This window comes from Lepisosteus platostomus, chromosome 12 (assembly GCF_059453375.1).
Source record: "Lepisosteus platostomus isolate fLepPlt1 chromosome 12, fLepPlt1.hap1, whole genome shotgun sequence".
In the NCBI taxonomy this organism is placed as follows: domain Eukaryota; kingdom Metazoa; phylum Chordata; class Actinopteri; order Semionotiformes; family Lepisosteidae; genus Lepisosteus; species Lepisosteus platostomus.
The window spans coordinates 10997232-11017301 of record NC_142622.1 but is presented as its reverse complement, the minus strand read 5'-3'; the positions used below and the strand labels follow the sequence as shown (position 1 = coordinate 11017301).

The following is a 20070-nucleotide window of genomic DNA, read 5'->3' as shown; positions in this document are numbered from 1 at the left end:
CACTTTAACGAAGAAGAAAAATCTACATCAGCACCCTGATCCTGTTTGTGTGTTGCTTTCTACACCTTCAGAAGTCACCCATTTGATATATATATATAGTGCATGTTTCTTCTACCTCTGTGGATCGCCCTGCAATTATCAATGTTAAATTTCATTTTAAATGTCTGCCCAACACACAATGTAGTACATTTGAAATTTCCTTGCAGCTTTTAAATGTGCCACTTACCCAATTTTGTATGTTCTGCAAATTTAACTAGCTTGTTAAGAATATAAATCATTAACAAAGATCACACAGAGCAACGTGACTAAAATGGATCCCTATGGTACATCACTACTCATGTCTACCCAATTAGAAGTAACATCCCCCTCAGCCTCCTATCCATTAACAATACATTGGATTGTGATGGGTTTTTAATTTGAGAATTTAACGTCTATGAGTGACCTTAACAAAAGCTTGCAAACATGCTAACAGCATGTCATGTTGTTGTCTGTTCAAAGAATTCTTGCAAGTTAAACACAACCTTTCCTTTCTCAGCCCATACTGATTGTCTATAAAAAAACAGAACATCTGTTTTAGAAGTATTTTTCTAATTCACCTCTACTGTTTCTAGAATCTAACTGGTAACAGAAGACAGATAACTGAGTTTGTAACACTGCTACACAAAATCAAGTAATAAAACATTTATTTTCTGCTCATGTGTTTTACTGTAAATGTTCAAATGTGGCAAAGAATACAATCGTTAGATTAAAAAAATATCCATTAAAAAGCCTGCAGTGTAGTTTCTCCTGTAGGACAGGGACAGCACAATGCAGAAGCAGTAAAATAAATGTAAAAAGGATGCTTACTCTGTTAGAAGAACTCTAAAACTGAACAGGTGATGTAAAAATCCCAGGTCCTCGCACAGTTTCGCCCCTGAACAGATATCTATTTTCAATATAGAGCAGTAAACAGCCCTCGCGACAGAAACATCTATTTATGTTGGATGCTTTTAACTCTGTACAACAGCATATTTCAAACAGAAGAGCTGTTGCTCTTCCAGAGTGAAAGGTCTACAGCTGGTGAGAACAGGGAGGCAAGAAAATGTAATAAAAAAAAGAAAAGGCTCCTGAAAACAATCTCTTTCGTCCTTTTCAGTGTTTCTGAAAATGAGCATCTCCAGCAGTCCAGGCTTCAGACGTGATGATTCTCATTTTCAATCTGTTAAACCACTTCTCCTCAAAGTCCGAGTTAGGGCTCACTGTAGCGCAGGTTACAGATGAGATGTTCTCTGCCTCCGGGCTCTCCTCTCTCATCTTCTCCGAAACAAGGTCTTCACTCATCTCCTGCAAACACAGCAACCTCCTGCTTCACCACGCCAGTTTCACAAAAGAGCACTCAGGATGTAAAGGGTAAAAATGTTAAAAGAAATATATTTTTGTCTGTTAATACAGAAAAAAAGACATCTCTGCCTCCTGCACCTCAGTCTTTTTATGAAGGTGCATGAGTGTTTTTTTTCCCCATTTTTTAAAGCTGTATTTCATCAAATGTCACCAGAACTTACTATGTCTTAATTAAGGTCAGAGCAGAAGGCTACAGTAATTAACACATTAAAACCAACCAAAAACAAAGCTCATGCTCACATTGCTGATAAAATCTTCTAAAATACCAGACTAGCTGACCTCAAGACCAGGACAATTCTGTGTTTTTTAAACATGTGTATCTGTGAGTAGTTTTGACTGATAAAGTTCCTTTTAAACACCAAACAGGTTTAATGTGGGTAACTATGAACTATGGCTCTGTGAATAACTATTCATAGAAACTCTGGAAATGTTTGGAAGAAATGGAACGCATAACCATTAGTCAACGGGCTAACTCTCATTTCTTAAGGATAGTGTTTATGCAAATGTGGGTCCTTCTTGCTAGCGATAATTCTTTTAATACAAGAAATGTAACAGACAAGAAGAAGCCATTCAGCCCATTTGGCAGTTAATAGTTAATTGATGTGAGGATCTCATCCACCTCAAGAAAGAAGCCAGGGTATCACTCTCAAACCCTTTCTGTAAAAACAGTACCACAGGTTCTTGTATTTAAATGAGTGTTTCACCGTTTATTCTGAAGCAGTACACTGGGGTGACCTTGTCAGGTCATAATCTGTTTTGAAAGATTACGCCCTTGAATTGTAGACTTGAATTGTTAGGGACTTGCGTCAGTCTTGAGCAATGTCCGTATTTCTGGTAACATCAGTGTACCTCACCTCTGTGATTAAGTGGAGTATCTCATCCTGTAGTTCCAGGCTGTGGAGTGCATCCTCAATTTCCTCCAGGGCTCTCTTGTTGCTAAGAAACACGAAGGATAACTGCTGAAACTTCACCATGTGGAACAGTAGCCTGGCAGGAAAACAAAGAACTTCATTTACAACCAGCATCTTATTAATGAATTCCAGTGGTTACAAGGAGTGTCACTACTCACAATATCAAGTGTTAGCCCATAATCTAGACCTTTTATTGTGATGTTTTAAACGGGGCTTTACAGATTCAGTACGCTTAATTAGACAATGTTCTCATTGTGCTACCTGTTTACGTTTTGTATCACCCATGACAGATAATGACCTGGCCCATTTGGTGTTGTCTGTTTGAGTCTATATAATCAGTATCCTTGGCTGGAGACTCGCATGAGAATAAAAACACCTTCACTCTCTAGGACAGAAATATCACAAGCAACTCTGAATTCTCCTCATTGCCCAACAGCAATCTGTACTATAAACGTCCCTGTAAAGGCCAGGGAAACAGGGCTGTTCAATTATATTGGTACTGTAGTTCTTAATTATAAGAATAAGCACTATACTTGCTTCCAGCCTCTTTTGCACATGTTTAGTTTGTTATAATGAAGCAAATGAACTGAGTGGCAAGTGTTTCTACATCTTAAATTAAAACCCACTAGGGATTCCTTAATATGAGACTGTGCTCTTTCTCAAACACTACCTCCGGAGTTACTGAGACCATTTTGTTTAATACACTGATACAGAGGTCAGGATATACAGTATACATGATGCTCTTCCTAAATCCCCAGGATTCTGAAACAAGAAGGAGTTTTACACTTTCCTTTAAATTCAAAGACAAATTTCAACCTTACCTGTCTGTCAAGATAAATACTATTACTGATAGATGCTGTGCTGATAAATGTGATCAAAACAAAACAATCCACAAAAGAAAAACAGCGACTGAAGATTTGCAACATTTTTTCCCATCGTAAACGACAATTGATCTTCTGGTAGTTACTAAAAAGTGGCTAATTTGCCATTTTTCCTTGAATTACATCAGAAGCCCCTATCAATCGGTCTGATCAGTAGATGGAAAAGTTATCATGCGCTTTACACAGACAGTTTTATACCCAACACAAATCTGAAAAGGGCGTTCATTTCATTTCTTCGGGATTACAGGGTGACACGAGCACTCAACTGGGACTTTAAGATCGTGGTTTTGGGAGTCCTGCTTGTCTGTGGGTTTTAATTCCATCTCAGCTCTTCACAAACCAAACTAGCGGGTGACTGGCTTAACTGGACCTCAACAGCTTCTCCCAGCTCTTCAGATGCTGCCGTTTTACAGAGACAGTGAAAACCTGCAGGCCGACTAGCCCTCAGAGACGCCCCTGGCCTTAGTGTTAGAACGTCGCCAAGAATTCAACCTAGAAATTACCTTGTTCTAACAAAACATATGCAGGACCTCAGCCAGATGTCTTTCAGCTCATCGTTTCTCTGCTTCTCAACGGCTGCCGTTTCTTGAGGCTCCCCTCTGCCCGGGTCAGGCTGTGGGCTTTCTGATTCCTCTTGGCTCCGAGTCAGCCCCTCACGCTGGGGCTCCTCAGGGGGTTCCCTCAAACACCACAGTGGACGAGGCACGGCTGAGGGGCCCCCGTTTTCCATCACCCAGGCTCTGTGATGGCACCTGCCGGTCTTTGCAGGCGCAGAGCCCGACAGGGACCGGAAGAGGTGCGTGTAGGCCTTTGCCAACTTCTTCCAGTGCCAGGGATTGTAAGGCAGGAGGGAAACGAGCTGCTGCACAGAGGAAATCTCCTTCCTAAGGTCCCCAGCGCTGTGGTAAATGAACCATTCCAGGTTCAGAACCGCTGTGAGGTGGCTCATATTTGTTGCCTCCTTCCTCTATTCATGACAGAGAAACAATCAGATACTACATGAGAAAAATATAATTTATTAGCTCTGATGCATCCTTAACATCATGTAGGGAACAAAGCAGTTATACACACTGTACTTGTGTATCACATTCTAAGACTGGGGAGGAGCACAAGTGCCTGACAAGAGAGCTCGGAGCTAGATCAATACCGACCGGAATATAAAACAGGCATGCTGGATGACAGGAAGGACTGTACAACAGAATTCCAGGATTTTATCACAATAGGTCAAATGTCTAAGCTCATGCCTGAGCCACACACATTCTGCAGACACACACAAAATGTGCTATTATCTGGATGAAGATCAGCAGAACATTTTGAAACTTAGCATGAGACAGATGCACGTGTTTCATGTAGTGTAATCATTAATCTTGATGTTAAAACTCAAAACTGACCAAAGTGCTTGAAAAAAACACTGTGTAATGTAGTGCCGAAGGACTCAGGCTGTGCACGTTGAACACCCAACCTTGACCTTTCAGAAGCCCTGCACAATTATGGGAATGATTACTAAAAGGGAGCACACAGGTCTCGCAGGAAGGGAAAAACAAGGGAAGTGTAACTGGCAGGCAGAGGACAGGATGTGCTGGACTGGGATCCTTGAGACATGCTAACAAGTAGTTAAAACGTGAAGAGCCTTTGTGAAAATGAACAAGCCTTGGAGATGCAAGGAAAGGTCTACTCATGCAGTTGGGTCTCCTTCTGAGAATTGCTCACGTGATGGCGGACTCTCTGCGCTGCAAGATCTCCCCGTCAGCAGATTATATAAAGCTGCTCTGTTGAACTCCCTCTCTCAACCTTTCCGATTCCTGGTTTGGATTCTCACAGGGCCCCCGGCCCATGTCCAGGGAACTCATTATTACCAAGGAGACGATCAAGACAGACAGCAGCAGCACGAATCCCTACCAGGGGTTGGGCGATCTCCAGGGCCATCTCCCACCTGCCCAGCTGACAGTAGCACCGGGCCAGAGCTTCCCTCACATCTCGTCTGATGGCGATGTTGCTGTCCGGCACCAGTGCAAAGCAGTTTGCGTATTCGGACAAAGCTTTCTGAAAGCGGAAATTCAGACATCACAGACGCTACTGTACGGTTCCAGTCTACACAATCTTAAAAACAAGCTTCAAAATTCAAAAGATTCAGGAGCCAAACCCAGCAATCGACAGGCGCAAGGCAGGGTACACCCTGGACGGGACGCCAGTCCATCACAGGGCACACACAGACACAGACAAACACACAGACTCTCACACCTGGGCCAGCTTTCCCAGAAGCAAATTAACCTACCAGTACATCCGTGGACTGGAGAAAGAAAACCAGAGCACCTGGAGGAAACCCATGCAAACATGGGGAGAATGTAAAAACTCCATGCAGACAGCACCCCAAGGCAAAAACTTAACCCAGGCCTGTGCAGCCCTGCTGTTACTAATATGATAGAATAAACTTTATAAAGGCACTGGTTATTAATACTTCATAAAAAGACTGCATCTGTCCTTGAATAAAAAGAAGCATGATTTCCTGTAGTAGGCAACAGAGAGTGCAAGAGATTTAGTGATTAGGGAGATCAGCAATGATGTTGTCTGAAACTGACCTCCAGCCAGTCTAATTCAGCCCTGGTACCTGGTAATCCCGGCGCCTGTATGCCAGGTCTCCCCTAAACTTGAAGACCTTCTGCTTCTCCAGATCATCATCATCATCTGTGGATACTTCTCCACAAAACCACTGCATCAAAAAGTAACAGAAAACAGAGGTTAATAAAATACCGTTCCTACTTAATGTCTGCTAATTTATATAAGATACTTAATATCCATCTGGGAGAAGTTTTGCAACGACCTTTCGTATTCTTGGAAATAAAGTAACTTCGTATCGTGTATATTCTCTATTGGTTTAACCACATGTTCTCACGACTCTACTTTTCATTCGATAACGTTTAAGATTGCAATCTGGTTTTTAAATAACTTTACTGCCGTACAAACAACCTCCGCTGCAAGTATAGAAGGTATATTGATCGTGTAGTGTAAGATAAGTAATGTACTTACTCCTGGCTCACAGCATTTTGCGTTGTAAGAAGAAGGTTTAGATGAAACACGATCACGGGTTTCTGCAAACACTGAATCGTCAAATGTAAAACCTAAAATTTCCATCTGGATTATTGTATCGCTGCTTTTTAAGGTCCATTGATGGCATACATTTGTGTTGCACTGTAAATCCACCGGCGGAACATCGCAACCTGTGTCTTGCGTTCCCATGGACGTTTTAATGGCTGGTGCATTTGAAAGATTTAAATCAGAGCAACAGTCTTATGTTTATTCTTTTTTATCATCGTAAAGTTTTTTCTACTCGGGTTAAATTCGGGGCGACATTATCAGTTACGAATTATGTAAGGAACGACAGAAGCAAACGTACGAAGGGTAACAACAGAAGAATTAGGAAACGCACAAAAGAAGCGGACGAAATTCAAAATGAGTTATAATGCAATTCACAAATAGGGCAAACAACCGGTAACTCACGTTTAATGTCAACAAGTGCAGGCATCGCTTACAGTTATCAAAACATACCCTAAATACAAACTGTGAACCTACAAAGAATCAGGTACGTCTGAAAAAAAGGCTGTGTATGTTGACATTATTTACATGTTCTAGACGCTGTGTAGCAATAAAAAAGCGGACAAAAAGCTAGTCTAAACTCTATAGTTTAAAAGCGAATAATTTAAATCAATTGGTGTTGATATTAAAATGTACTTAGCACTTATGCCTTATTACATTTGTACAAATGTCAGTCACCCGTTACAAGAAAGATACAGCTACTCCCCAAATAGTACAGATTGAAGATCTCAAAGGCCGTGTGCTCCACTGAACCCTAAAAAATATCGCCTGCTGTCTTCAAATAATTATCTGGTGTGGCAGTGCTGGTGATTCTAACAAGTAATTTGATCGATTTGAATAATTTGTAGTCTTCGGATGAATGCAGCGAAACTAGCAAAGTGAATACCCTGTTTTCTAAAAATGTTAAATGCGTGAAACAGTAGCTGTTGAATTTAGTACTCCAGCCAGTGTTCAGAGGCAAGTGATTATGTTAATGATACATAAGAACATTCGAATAGTTTAATTAAGTCATACCCACAATACAGTGCAACTCCTTACCTTCCACAGGAACAAGGGTGTTTGTTTTAATTTGAGTATCGTTTTTACCTGTAAACCCTGAATTCACACAGTCTCTGTGGGTTGACAGAATACGTAAATGTACGAAATTAAACTAAAACACAAATATATGAATTGCAACAATTACAAAAAAATACTATATGAAATTATTTTCATTACATTCGTTGAACATATTCAACATTCTTATGCATAACATCCCTAAATGTCCTACAGGGAAATTACCTGTGGCACAAAGTCTGGAAACAACCGAGAACGGGCTATTTCCATGGGATACGGACTTGAAGGCATTGTCAAGCTCACATATGTTATCTTCAGAGCTCTGGCCCAACCAGGCGTGCACACAATATCACAGAACAAGATTCCAACACAATCTGTAAGGTAAAACTTTAATGGTTCATGGCAAGGTGAAAGGGTAAGACTGTTTTGCATTTTTACATTTTAAAATGCAGCATATAAACATACTAACTTATTTTCTAGAAATTTAAATGCAGGGTTAAATTTTACCTTTGAGTGGATTTCTTAATACAAAATCATATCTATGTACTGACCTACTGAGTTGGGCAATATACATCCAGTTCCAGGATGATACAAGTAAAGATATACTTGCATGACCACTGTATAAATGTGTTCCACAAAGACATGGTTAAAAGTCTAAATTTAACATTTTCTCTTAAAAAGCAAATAACAGGATTCCTTTAAACTCCATCCATGTGACATCACTGCAGTCATGTGGTGTGTAGTGTGTGGACATATAAGCACAAACAACCCTTACAACAGGAATCAGTGCACTTTGTAAGCCATAACCTTGGTAAAAAACAATATACAGAGACAAGGCATTACAGTTTTTTAAAAGTTTATTAGGCATTTTCTTCAAACACATCAGTATAAAAGATAGATTCTGTGAACCCCAAGTAAAAGCTTCAGCTTCTTAAAATGCTTTTCCAGTCTTAAATTAATTTTATTAAGCAATGCCTACTGCTCTAATGAATAAAGCTCTCGACACAGGTACTTGCATACATCATTGCTTCCACATCACACAATTACTTGCTTAGAAAACTCAAAGAGATGTACAGCAATTTCAAATATTTTGTCTTCAATATCCAGGCATGAACCTGGCTGATTTCCAAAGTTTCTCCATATCCAGAAAACAGTCAGATAAAAGCCAGGCTTTCCCAGAGTCCAATATGTGGCCCAAATGATTATTAATGCAACACTGTTCTCTCTCTCTCAATGGTAAAGTCTTCACGTTCCCCAGAGGAAACAATCCCATGATCATTAAGCAATCCCTTATCCCAGAAGGTTTTTTTTCAGGCTATCATTCTGAGAAAGTTCTGAATATGGAAAACTGTTCATATCCAAGATAAAGAAGTGAAATATTAAAACCATTGGTAACAAAGAATTTTACTGTCATACTGGAGAGAGAGATTATGACCATTAGAAAATATATTCCCAAGACAAAAACTTAAAACTCTACATTTTTGTAGAGAAAAACAGATTTCATACTCATCCTTGTTTACAATAACTCTAGTATTGACTTCCATTTTTCAAGTTCTGTGGTCAGAATGTCATAAAATATAAAGTATTTCTAGCAACATGATGTTTTAAGGGAAAAGTCCTACATGAGTCTTGGAGAACAAACAGGTTGGGTGTATTGGTCAGTATCCTGACAATCTCTTCTTTTATAAAACAGCAGAATAGAAAAAGAGCAGCAAACACAATGCAGGTCTACTGAGCACTGAAGGTCTTCATCAACACTACTGAAGCACTGGGATGAAGTGAAGGTTAAATGTATAAACATATATAAGAAAGTATAAAATTTTGTAAAAACTACTGGTCAAATACATCAAGATAAAAGATCTTATATGTACAAAATCAATACTGTTTTTTTTGTTATTGCAAGCTGAAGCCATTTTAAACAACAGACACTGTAATACAGAAACAAAAGACAGTCTTATAAGTACCTTAGAACCCCACACACTCCACTTCCTAGACATGGCCTTAGTACTACTATTCCTCCTGGGAGAAGGCCAGGCACCTCAGACAGTATGTTCTGCTGTATTACTTAAGGGTGAGAAAAGCTGAAGCTGTCTTTCTGAAGCTCACATGCTTCCAAATATGTCTTTGAAGGCAGACGTGCAACAGACACAGCTGTGGGTGTCAGAGGATGAGTGCTGCAGCCACTGACACTATAAAATCTAAAACTGATCATATACAGATCTCTTTCTTTACACCAGTATTGCCCTAAAACTATGCATCTTTACATAGCACAACATACAGCAGAGTACTATAAATCATAACAGGGCTCACAGCTAGAAAAAGAGTGACAGGACAATCACAGTGCATACTAAAGTGCCCTGTTGACGTGACAAAGCAGCGTGGTGCAAAAGTGTGCAAATGATTTGTTAGTGAAGGTGCCATTTCTGTACCCAGATGCTGAAGAAACAAACTTGCCAACAAAAAACAATCGAAAGGCAAAGTTCCAGCGGACTGCTATGTGAAGTAACGGAAGCCTTAACCCTAGACAGAATCACACTGCGCCCTATACTGCAAAAACCTTTTCTGTACAGAGACTACAGTACTGTATTTATACTTTCTCATCTGGAAAATGGATGTCATCAGTCGAGAAGATGAAAAATATCCTTCTACTGTTATACTGTTAAAATAATGGTTTACCTGCTATAATGACCATGGTGATTGTAATTCCTGTGTATTGCACCTTCTTTGTTTTTGTTTTATCGCACACCACAAAACATTTTGCCTATTATTTTTGAAACATTCTTGGTCTCAGGAGCTATTCTAAGTGGAACTCTGGGTAGAACAACTGTTACACTTCTTAAATGCTACAACAAATTAGCATATGAATATATTTTGCCGTTATATTTGTAGCAGCACAAATTACTTGGAATCACACCCATGTCATATAATGTGCTTACATTAGTTCAGAATACATAGCCATCATCAAAGGAAAGTTATCCTTTAATGCATGTATGTTTTCAGAAAAACAAAGTATACAGATTCTGTATTTTGATTAATTGATCATTCATGACTGACCATGATACATTTAAGTGACTGTTACTTAAACACTACACTTCTGAGAGAATTGATCGGGCAAACCTGTTGACTATGACATATTGTCACAATCAAGAGCAAAAAAATGCAGAAAGGAACCGATACTCCCTGCTTACAAGAGAACAGCACCTTTGTGCCACGGGTATGCTGGAGGTTGGACCACATCAGAGCACTGTTGCTTGCCATCTGGCCACAGTCTGTCAGTGATGAGCCACTATCTAGGAGCTCCGATCCAGAGTGAGGGAGCACAGGCAGGGGTGTTAACTCATGACCAACCATCCCCTTGTAGTAGCAAGCTGATGGCACAGCGATACACTCATCACGCCCTGGGACCTGACATGCTACCATTCCTCCAGGCCCATCCTGATCTGACAACACTCCAGCAGGACAACTCAACTCCTCTTCCTGCTGGTGTAACAATGGCTGAGTTGTGAGATAAGAAAGGGAGAGTAATGCTGTGGATGCCCTAGTCACCAGCCTTTAGGTCATCTGGCTGGGACGAGCTGGGATGTGGAATGAGCTGGGCTGATGTGTAGCGCCTAGGGCTCAGACAGCAGTAAACAGGTATTTGTTTGTCAAGCAACGGGTAAAGGTTGTTTCCATGTAGAAGGGTAAAGAAAAGAAACACAGCGTTTCTGCTGTGAAGCCTTCTTCAGGTGTCTCTTTTCTTTACCTCTCAGCATGGAATAAACCTATATGTGTTGCTCTTTACTCAAACCTCTATGCCTGTCTACAAGAGGATCAGGACAGAATCCACAAGACTGCATCTGCAACCTGACGCAAAACACGTCGAAAATGTACAACTGCGATTTTCCACTCTGATCAAGCCCCCTGATGACAAATCTCAGACACGATAATGAATTTACCTAAACCATGTCTGTTCTATAAAATATCACTCCAGCTGTCATTTTTCTAACAACTGTGGATTCTTAACAGTGATCATTGAGAAGATCATGACGGTGGTCAGAATATGTGCTTTCTAGTTTTTAGAAAAGAATGAAAGAATCTTTCTAATATTCAAGGTACAAGTGGAATACATAATGCTTCTACTTCCTGAAAAGTGGGGTTAATTTAACTGAGTAATAAATACATTTATAAAGCATCAATTATTTTTAAGGATTAGTTAACCACAAAATTACTTATAAGGATTTTGCTCTTCCTGCTTTTCAATCTGTTGTTCAGAGATCAAGCAGCTTCACACTAGGCAGGTATACAGGTATCCCCTATCCCCATGTTCTGTTACAACTGTAAAGCCTTATCAACACAATAACTATGCCAACCAAGATGGGAACTGAACCCTGCAAATCTGAAAACTTTTCAAAATCACGTTCTTAAGAACCATGGCACCAGCTGAATTGAACCCTGGCAGATTTCATCCAGAACAAAAGCTTTTTATTTAGGTTTGCACCCGAAAAGTCGCTACAATGACTTTGACAACCAAACAGGACATGGACACTGTGTCCTGTGGTGTAGTTTGACCTGCAAACTTCACAAGTATAATTCCTCTATCAACATGATAAATACAGTATGTCTAGGGTTCCTACATTAATCAGGATGGCTGCCTGACCCCTAATTTATCCTCTTATATATGCATATCCTGTACCTCCAACAACCCTTGGGCAAGAACTGTTTGATCGATGAACTCCTTAGTTTCTGTGCAGTTCACCTACAGTACATTGTTAAAATTGGGTAGTGACTTAATTGGCAGCTATGAAAACTGCCTGCTGTTTTCTCATTTAATTCTGTCATTATAAGGGGAGAGAAACTGAATGGGGGTAACATGAGAAGGATTTTGTGTGAAAAATATGACACAAAACACAAGCCAGTCATACCTTTCTAAATCTGTAGTACACGAACCTCTTAAAAGAGTAATTTAAATATCTCCTTCCATTGTATCATTTGAACAAAGACAAGGAGGTGCAAATATGGTCTGTACACATACTGTAACAGGGAACTCTGGAGTTAAATGCATTTAAAAAAAAAACTTCTTATAAAACTTTTGGTCTCTCAATGCTATTAAACAACCAGATTTAAGGTGGCAAATCATACTTCACCACCATAGTTTTAATCTAAGACAAAAGATAAAATAGTGGTCACTGTACCCAATGAAGTATGTGCACAGAGACTTTTAATACCCAATACCATTGGGTACCAAGGGTACAGATGTAATTAAGCTCCATTTTGGACAGATTCACTAATTAAACACTCTGTAAACAAGACAGGAATGCCTGCTGCGTGTAACTTTGGCACCATAGACCCTCCAGTGGATACGAAGAGGACACTGATGTGCTACCTTCACGTCACCCTCGAACTCTGCTCTGAGCTTTGCTCAGCCTATTCCACATACAAATTATCAGCTTCCATTGCTTTCTTCAGTATAAATAAAAGGGCAATTCTGTAAAAATAAAATGAAAAACGTGATCAGAATAAGTTCATTTCAGAAAAATAATTTACTTTAAGGAGAAGTGTACTTGCGTACAATATTATATGTCCCAGTACTATAAATAATTTTGAGTGGATTCTGTCTTTCAATAAAATAGATTTTAATCGCTAGGGGATTAAAACATGTATGTAGTCTTTTTGCAAGTACATTTGCAATTATTCTGAATGATTGTTTTCATAATAACAGTCATTTAAAAACAAATAACACTTAAAAAAAGCTAGTGAATTAACAGGAAATTAAATTATGAATTAAAAAATACTTATTTTAGTTAAATGTTTTATTGTTACAGCTATAGAATTGGTTTAAATGTCACAAACTGCATCTTTTTTTGTGTTACACAGCAGTCTAAATAATATCTTAGTCAATTACAAGTACAGCACGTTCAATGCATTTGGATATTAGAGAATATTTGCATAAAATACTGACAAAATAATATTTTCAATAAAATGATGTTATTTTTAAGCGTAATATTTCCTAATTATTTCTATATGTATTAGTTGAATTTTTTAAGATAAGTGTGATATAAGCATTCCCCATAGCTCTCTATTCTTCATAATAATTTCTCAAATGACTTTGCTGAACAAAGTGCACTGGAGTCTCTGTGTCAATTTGCTGGAATTCAAAACACACCAGGTAAAGAACAACATTATAACTCTATACTAATGATATTAAAGATGTGTTGCCTTGAAATGTGACTGTTTCAATAAAAAGAAAACTTTGTTCTTAAGTGGGTGTTATGAGCGATTATTCTTTCTCCTAGATCTCCTAAATTTGTGGAATTTTCAGTTTCTTATGAGACGGAGCAAAGTTTTTTGTCATCCATCTTTAAAGTACCTAAAAATGAACTTAAGGATATCTTTCATACAGCAATTTCCACTGAAATTATACAAATGCTGTAGCTTAAACAGATGATGGGATGTACAAATACCTCTCAGCACCGTATCATGATTTGTTTATGTTAATTCTAATAAAATTCATAATTAAACTCAAAACTGGGTATGGTGCTGATAGAATCCTGATGTTTCTCATACATTTCTGACGCACAGGCCTTAGGTATTTGCCAGTAGGAAAACTGGCAGCTCTCCCCCTCCAGGCAACTCACCTCGACGCTCACCTGGATTGGCGCTAATCCTCGGAGCCAGAGAGAGTGCGCCGGACACTTCGAGGAGGCTCCCAGGTCTCGCTGTCGTCCGTTTCGTCGTCTTCCTCATCGCCAGCAACGTCTTCGAGGCCCCCCGCTCCCGCCTCGCTTTCACCTTGCGATTCCTCCTCTTCCGGCTCCTCATTCTCCACCCCATCGTCAAACGGGTCCGCACCCGTGTCCTCCCGCCTGTGCACCTCGGCGAACCAGTCCCGGACCTGCTCGTAGCCCATGTTGGATTTCGCCACCAGCTCGTCGAGGTCCTGCTCATTGAGGAACTTGTGTTTTAGGTAATACTCTTTAAGAATTTCTTTTCCAGTCTTAAACTTCATCACTGGTGGTGACCTACCCCAGCTAGATGACCTCTTGCCCGCCCTGGGTCTCCCTCTAGGCCTACCTCGCCCTCTATTTCGGGCTCTACCTCTTCCTCTCTTCCTGTATCCACTTCCATTTATAGCACTGATGTTGCCACTCTGGTAATAAAAGTACCATTTCAAGTTGCCGTTTTTCCAGGCATATCTTGTGTCTCCAAACCAGTTGACAATGTAGGACCTAGGAAGGCGGCTCTCTTCTGCGAGCTTATCATACTCCTCCGACGACGGCCACTGCGTGCGCACAAAGGCACTTTTCAAGACGTGGAGCTGCTCCGGGGTCTTTTTCCCGATCTTTTCTCTGCCCGACCTGCTCCTGCCGCTGGGGGGAGTTTGTGATGCCTGCTTGACGGCGACTGATTTCACAGGGTCGCTCTCCTTGCGTTCTGGCTTGGAATCAGTCGATTCCGGCGCCTTCCTCTTTTCCGTGAACCAGGCATCAATCTCCCGACGGGTCAGCTTGGTTTCAGACCTGAGTCGGCTGAGTTCTTCGTCTGTAGGTGTGGAGTTCTTCTGATAACTCTCCTCCAGTATCAGCAGCTGTTCGGGGGTCTTCTCTTTGAACTTCTGGAGTGTGAAGTCTGGGAATGGGTTCCAGGTCTGTTTCCGTGACTCTTTGACAGGGCCAGACGTAGGAGACTCTGTAGTTTCATCGCTCGAATCAATCACTATGGTGGCATTGTTGTTGACATTGTTGTTTTCATTGAAAACAATAACATGATTGTTCTTTGAGTTGCGCTGGTTGTAGCGCGTATCACTAAACCACTTCTTAATCTCGCCCTTTGTGAGATTGGTCAGTTTCATCAGCCTGGCTATCTCTGCATCACTGGCAAAGTGATTCTTCAGGTAGCTGGCCTTCAGCTCTGCAAGCTGCTCTTTAGACTTTTTAGGTCGCATTCCAAAATTATCAGCGCTCAGAGCAGAGTTCTCCTGAGGGGTCAGAGGAGGAGGCTGAACGGTGGTGGCCCTCTTTGTTTCCACTACAGTCGGGGTTGTCTGCATAGCAGGTTTTGGCAGATGTGTTTGATTGGGCACACCAGCTACTGCCAATGTGATGGGAGTGGTTACCGGTAAGGGATTGGTGCCACCAACTTGTGTCAGCACAAGGCCCGGCTGGCCAACTATCTGGCAGGTCTGAAGAATGGGCTGAAGGCCGTTGGCTGCCGCCGAGAGATGGGCAGGAATGACTGTGATTGTCTGTGGCACGGTGTGCACGGTGCCATTGAACTGCTTTCTCCTGGCTTCTTCCACCTCCTCTGGCGTCCAGCTCACACCGTGTTTGAGGCGCTGGGCAGAGAACCAGATCTTAATCTGCTCCTCTGTGTACTTTGTCTGCGCTGACAGCCCCATGATCTCCGACACCGAGGGGTAAGGGAACTTGTTGTAGGTGCTCACAAGAAGGGCATTGTTATCCATGGCCCCGTTGTAAGTTGGGATGCTGCTGACGGGTATCAGGAGCTGGGTTTGGGAATTCTGTTGGGCCTGGAGGGCCGACAGGACTTGAGCAAGCCCAGCTGGGAGAACGGTGGCAGAATTGATTATTGTCTTCTTTGGATCCTGCTGCGCGGAACTATTGCTGATGACCACACTTGGCTTCACCGGTTCCATTGGGACCGGAGCCACCACCTCCACGGGAGCCGGCGTCCCGACAGGGGCCGTCTCCTTGGGCTCCTGTTCACCTTCGCTCTCATCCTTCACTTCATTCTCCTCAGCGGCCTTGTGGGGCACGGCGATCCTTTTGGGCTCCGCCTTGTTTTTCATCTTCATGATGGGGGTTTTGCTGAGCGGGATCCCAGTGGCCGTGGTGTCCTCGCCCCCTTCCTCGTTCTCCTGCTGCACAAAGCTGCCGTCGAAGGTCAGGTCGTTGACGGTCTGCTCAAAGATGGTCTGGTTATTGCGCTTCACCATGGTGCGGGTAAAATTGTCCTCCCCGGGATGGTAGCGCAAGTTGTGTTCTGAAAGTGCATCATACCTCTTGGTTAGAAAGTTGCACTCCACACAAACGTAGGAGGAGTTCAACACTACGTTGGGGTGCTCCGAATCCACATGGAAGGTGAACATGTTCAGTTCTGTGGTCTGGAAGCTGCAGTATTTGCACTCGTATCCACCTTCCACCTTTTTGGAATCCATGGTTTCGATGTAGCGGTCCACATCCTGCATGTCTTCCTCGCTCGAGGCGTTTTCAGCTGGGACCGCAGCACTTTCTGAGGGTGTTTCCACTGGGGCGTCGGTGCCTTCTTCCAGCTCCGTTATCATCTCCATATCCGGGTCCTGCTCCCCTGCTTCTGTGGGAAGGACCATGCAAGGGGTAGTGGACTTCCGTTTGCTCGCCATTGTGTGACCGTCCCCCCTCCTGAAAAGGCAGCGTTCATCAAATGACGAGTTGTCAGCCCGGCCCTCTTTTGTTTCTCAGGGGCAGCTCATTGTAGATTTACAAACCTCATTTCATTGCCAAGATTTTTGCGTCCCTGAAACAGGAAAAGAAAAAAAACGCATATAATTCTGAAACTTCAAAAGCATCTTTCAAAGTCAGATGGACTTTTGAATTTGCATTGTTTTGGATTTAATATGACTGTGTTTGTGAAACTGAATGCAACAGGCAGGCTGATACGAAAACCTTATTGTAGAAGTGGGTGAATAAACAGGTTAACATTTAGATTTATCATAATATAAATAATCAATTATCCTAATACTTATATAGTGGTTTTTTGGACCCTCAAATCAAAGCACTTTAAGGCTAATGGGGGCTCCCCTCCACCAGTGTGCAGCACCACCTGGATGATGCGATGACAGCCATAGTGCACCAGAATACTCACCACACACCAGCTGTCAGTGGGGAGGAGAGCAGAGTGATGAAGCCAATTCATAGATGGGGATTATTAGGAGGCCATGATTGGAAAAGGCCAATGGGAAATTTGGCCAGGACGCAGCGGTATCACCCCTACACTTTTTGAAAAACACCCTGGGATTTTTAATGACCACGGAGAGTCAAGACCTTGGATTAAAGTCTCATCCAAAGGACGGCGCCTTTTTTAGAGTATAGTGTCTCCGTCACTATACTGGGGCATTAGGACCCACACAGACTGCAGGGTGAGCGCCCCCTGCTGGCCCCACTAACACCTCTTCCAGCAGCAACCTTAGTTTTTACCAGGAGGACTCCCATCCAGGTACTGACCAGGGAGTTAACAGTTGTGAGTTGCTGTGTGATATAGCTTGGTGGAGCAAAGGCACTGTGGCTAAGGATCTGCGCCTGTGGCTGGAAGGTTGCCGGTTCAAATCCCATGGCCGGCAGAGGAATCCTACTCTGATGGGCCCCTGAGCAAGGCCCTTAAACCCAGCTGCTCCAGGGGCGCCGTACAATGGCTGACCCTGTGCTCTGACCCCAAGCTTCTCTCTGTCTGTGTGTCTGTGTCTCATGGAGAGCAAGCTGGGTTATGTGAAAAGACGAATTCCTGATGCAAGAAATTGTATGTGGCCAATAAAGTGATCTCTCTCTCTTATATCTTGGTAGCCCTTTGTTGTTAATGCTACTTGTATAAAATCAGTTATTGTTGTTATTATTGACGTGATGTGAACTACTTAGAATCTGCTGGAAGGAATGTTATATATGTTTTTCTTAAATCTTAGTAAAAACAGATTTACTGAGGAAACGGAAAAACACTTCTGTTGACGCTGCAGTGCCTGATTAGTGTAATTAAATTACTGTAATGCTGTTAGCAGAGAGGTTGCAATCATGAGATTTTCAACAAGCGGTCATCTAGGAGATACGACAAAAGCTATTTTTTGCAAATGTCCTCTCAGAATGTTTTTTTTTTCCTCAGCTGCCCTTTCAAATAAGTTCCAAGAATATCCTGGATCACATACACTACGTAGCACCAGACTGCCTTCACTAACACCACTTCCTGAGTACCGAGAAACACTTCACATTTATTTTGGATTCTCGGCCAAGCTAAGGCGACAGGTTGTGAGATGCGTTCCGGATCAAGCAATTACAACAGCACAACCCGTCGAGTTTACGTCGGGCTATATAATAATACACCTTACTGTTTCGTAAGAGACTACAAGGACGGAAAATCACAGGGCACTCATCGTAATAAACAAAGGTATTCGCGAAAGACAAAACCGCGCAGGCGCACATCACTGGCATGCACGATTACTCTTACTGTAACACATAAAAAAGAATAAGAAAAGGAAATGGGGTTAGCTCAGGCTGCCTCGCACATACTTTCAATATAAATGAACGTCTTAAGCGATATTAACGGAATAAGTCTGTGTAATACTAAGCTTTCGAAACTATTACGCTAGAAGCTATACTTCCAGCGTTTTAAGCAAAAAAAGCACAAAAGCATTCCTGTTTTCTTGCATCTCCATTACATTTTTACACTAAATAACCAGGTACTCATACGTTTAAGTATGTACACCCTAGGTGTGTGTTTTTAGGGAAATGTACGAAGCCAGCCCAATTATTCGCTTGATCTTTATATATACGACGTAAGTTCAAAGTTCGGAATACTTCATGCCAGAAGGGATGTCGCCTTTACATTACAAAAAAAAAATAGATATAAAGCAAGGCAATACGTCCACCGTCAAAACTGTTCACAAGCGATACAAGAGGCGACGGAAGGTTGACTAAGCCAATGCAGAATAAACTAATATGGTCTATGTAAATCTCCACATGTAAGCAATACGCTTAGATGCAACGGCGATTCATATTTATCTAGAAACAGAATTACGCTCTTTAACTTCTTATGGTGCATATAAAGACCACTGAAGAAAGCCCGTGATCCATGGCCACTGTCTGTTCTCTTCCGTCTCCAGCACACTGTACTGGCTGGTGAAAGGGCTCCCCTCCTTCCTCACCCACCCCCAAAAAACCATCCTGTACCAACTGGGACGTGTGTGTGACAACAGTGATTCACCGCCCGCAAGGCCGACGTATGCAACACCCGTACATGACTTGGATACCTACCAGTATGAAGAGTTACGTGCGCTGGTGACACTAGTGCAGTTGTTGCTGGGCTGGAACAGCGGAGGCAGGCGAGATGAAGTGCTGCCGCTTGATGCGGCCAGAGATGCACAACAAAAATACAGTTACAGGGCGCTTTTCCAGCTGCGCAGCGCTCTCCGGCGCTTTCAGCGGCGCTTCGCGTCCTTTCAGGCGTCGATCAGAACAGACACGTCAGTGAAACCACGGCGATCGGCATGATATTTGATAAAGACCGTTACAGTATGTGTCAATTCAGAAGGGTATTTTTTTAATCACCCGGGCGTCACCATCGATGAAATACGTTCCGCGTCATCGCAAAGCGACTTACCCCGACTTCGTTTTTTTTGCCTACCCGATTTCCTGCAGCGAGTCGCGCTGCTCAGGCGGGGGGGCGGGGACGTGGGCGTGGTCTCCCCCAGTGTCCTTTGTGAGTGGACGACACCTTAGAGACTGCCCGGCCCCCAAAGGCTGGAAACGCCCCTCACCTTGTGGCAGCCCGGCAGGTAAACGGGTGTATGAAGACCAGCGGGAGATTGAAGTTTATCAACGACAGAACGCATGCAAGTCCAGGCAGCAATTGTAATGTTTATTTTGCCGAGTCTCTTGAAAGCGGGGTTTCTTTACTTTGCTGTGCAAGAATTATGCTCCTGCGACCACATGCTGCAGCTATCTCGCTTAGGACATAACCCTCTTAAGAGGTGCAAATTTCCAGCGAACGTGTCCAGCAAAACACCCATC

General features: G+C 42.2%; 2 protein-coding genes across 6 annotated transcripts; both read right to left on the bottom strand.

Moving 5' to 3' along the window:
• Positions 1-681: 681 nt before the first annotated feature.
• c12h8orf76 (chromosome 12 C8orf76 homolog) lies at positions 682-6424 on the bottom strand. Of its 2 annotated transcripts, none has more exons than XM_088600962.1 (6): positions 6200-6424; positions 5781-5882; positions 5072-5215; positions 3676-4139; positions 2235-2367; positions 682-1323 (listed from the first exon to the last, which is right to left on the bottom strand). In XM_088600962.1, the coding sequence occupies exons 1-6, from the start codon at positions 6407-6409 to the stop codon at positions 1132-1134; spliced, it is 1245 nt and encodes a 414-aa protein (XP_088457088.1). In that variant the 5' UTR covers positions 6410-6424; the 3' UTR covers positions 682-1131. The 2 variants fall into 2 exon arrangements, with proteins under 2 accessions (XP_088457088.1, XP_088457089.1); XM_088600963.1 differs by having other exon boundaries at positions 2235-2316.
• A 1733-nt stretch (positions 6425-8157) lies between these two features.
• zhx1 (zinc fingers and homeoboxes 1) lies at positions 8158-19702 on the bottom strand. 4 transcript variants are annotated; one of them, XM_088600949.1, is made up of 3 exons: positions 19315-19702; positions 13936-16813; positions 8158-12785 (listed from the first exon to the last, which is right to left on the bottom strand). In XM_088600949.1, exon 2 carries the CDS (start codon positions 16677-16679, stop codon positions 13959-13961), a length of 2721 nt encoding a protein of 906 aa, XP_088457075.1. In that variant the 5' UTR covers positions 16680-16813; positions 19315-19702; the 3' UTR covers positions 8158-12785; positions 13936-13958. The 4 variants fall into 4 exon arrangements, with proteins under 4 accessions (XP_088457075.1, XP_088457074.1, XP_088457077.1 ...); XM_088600948.1 differs by having other exon boundaries at positions 13948-16813; XM_088600951.1 differs by lacking the exon at positions 19315-19702 and adding an exon at positions 19079-19200 and having other exon boundaries at positions 13948-16813.
• Between the last annotated feature and the right edge of the window lie 368 nt (positions 19703-20070).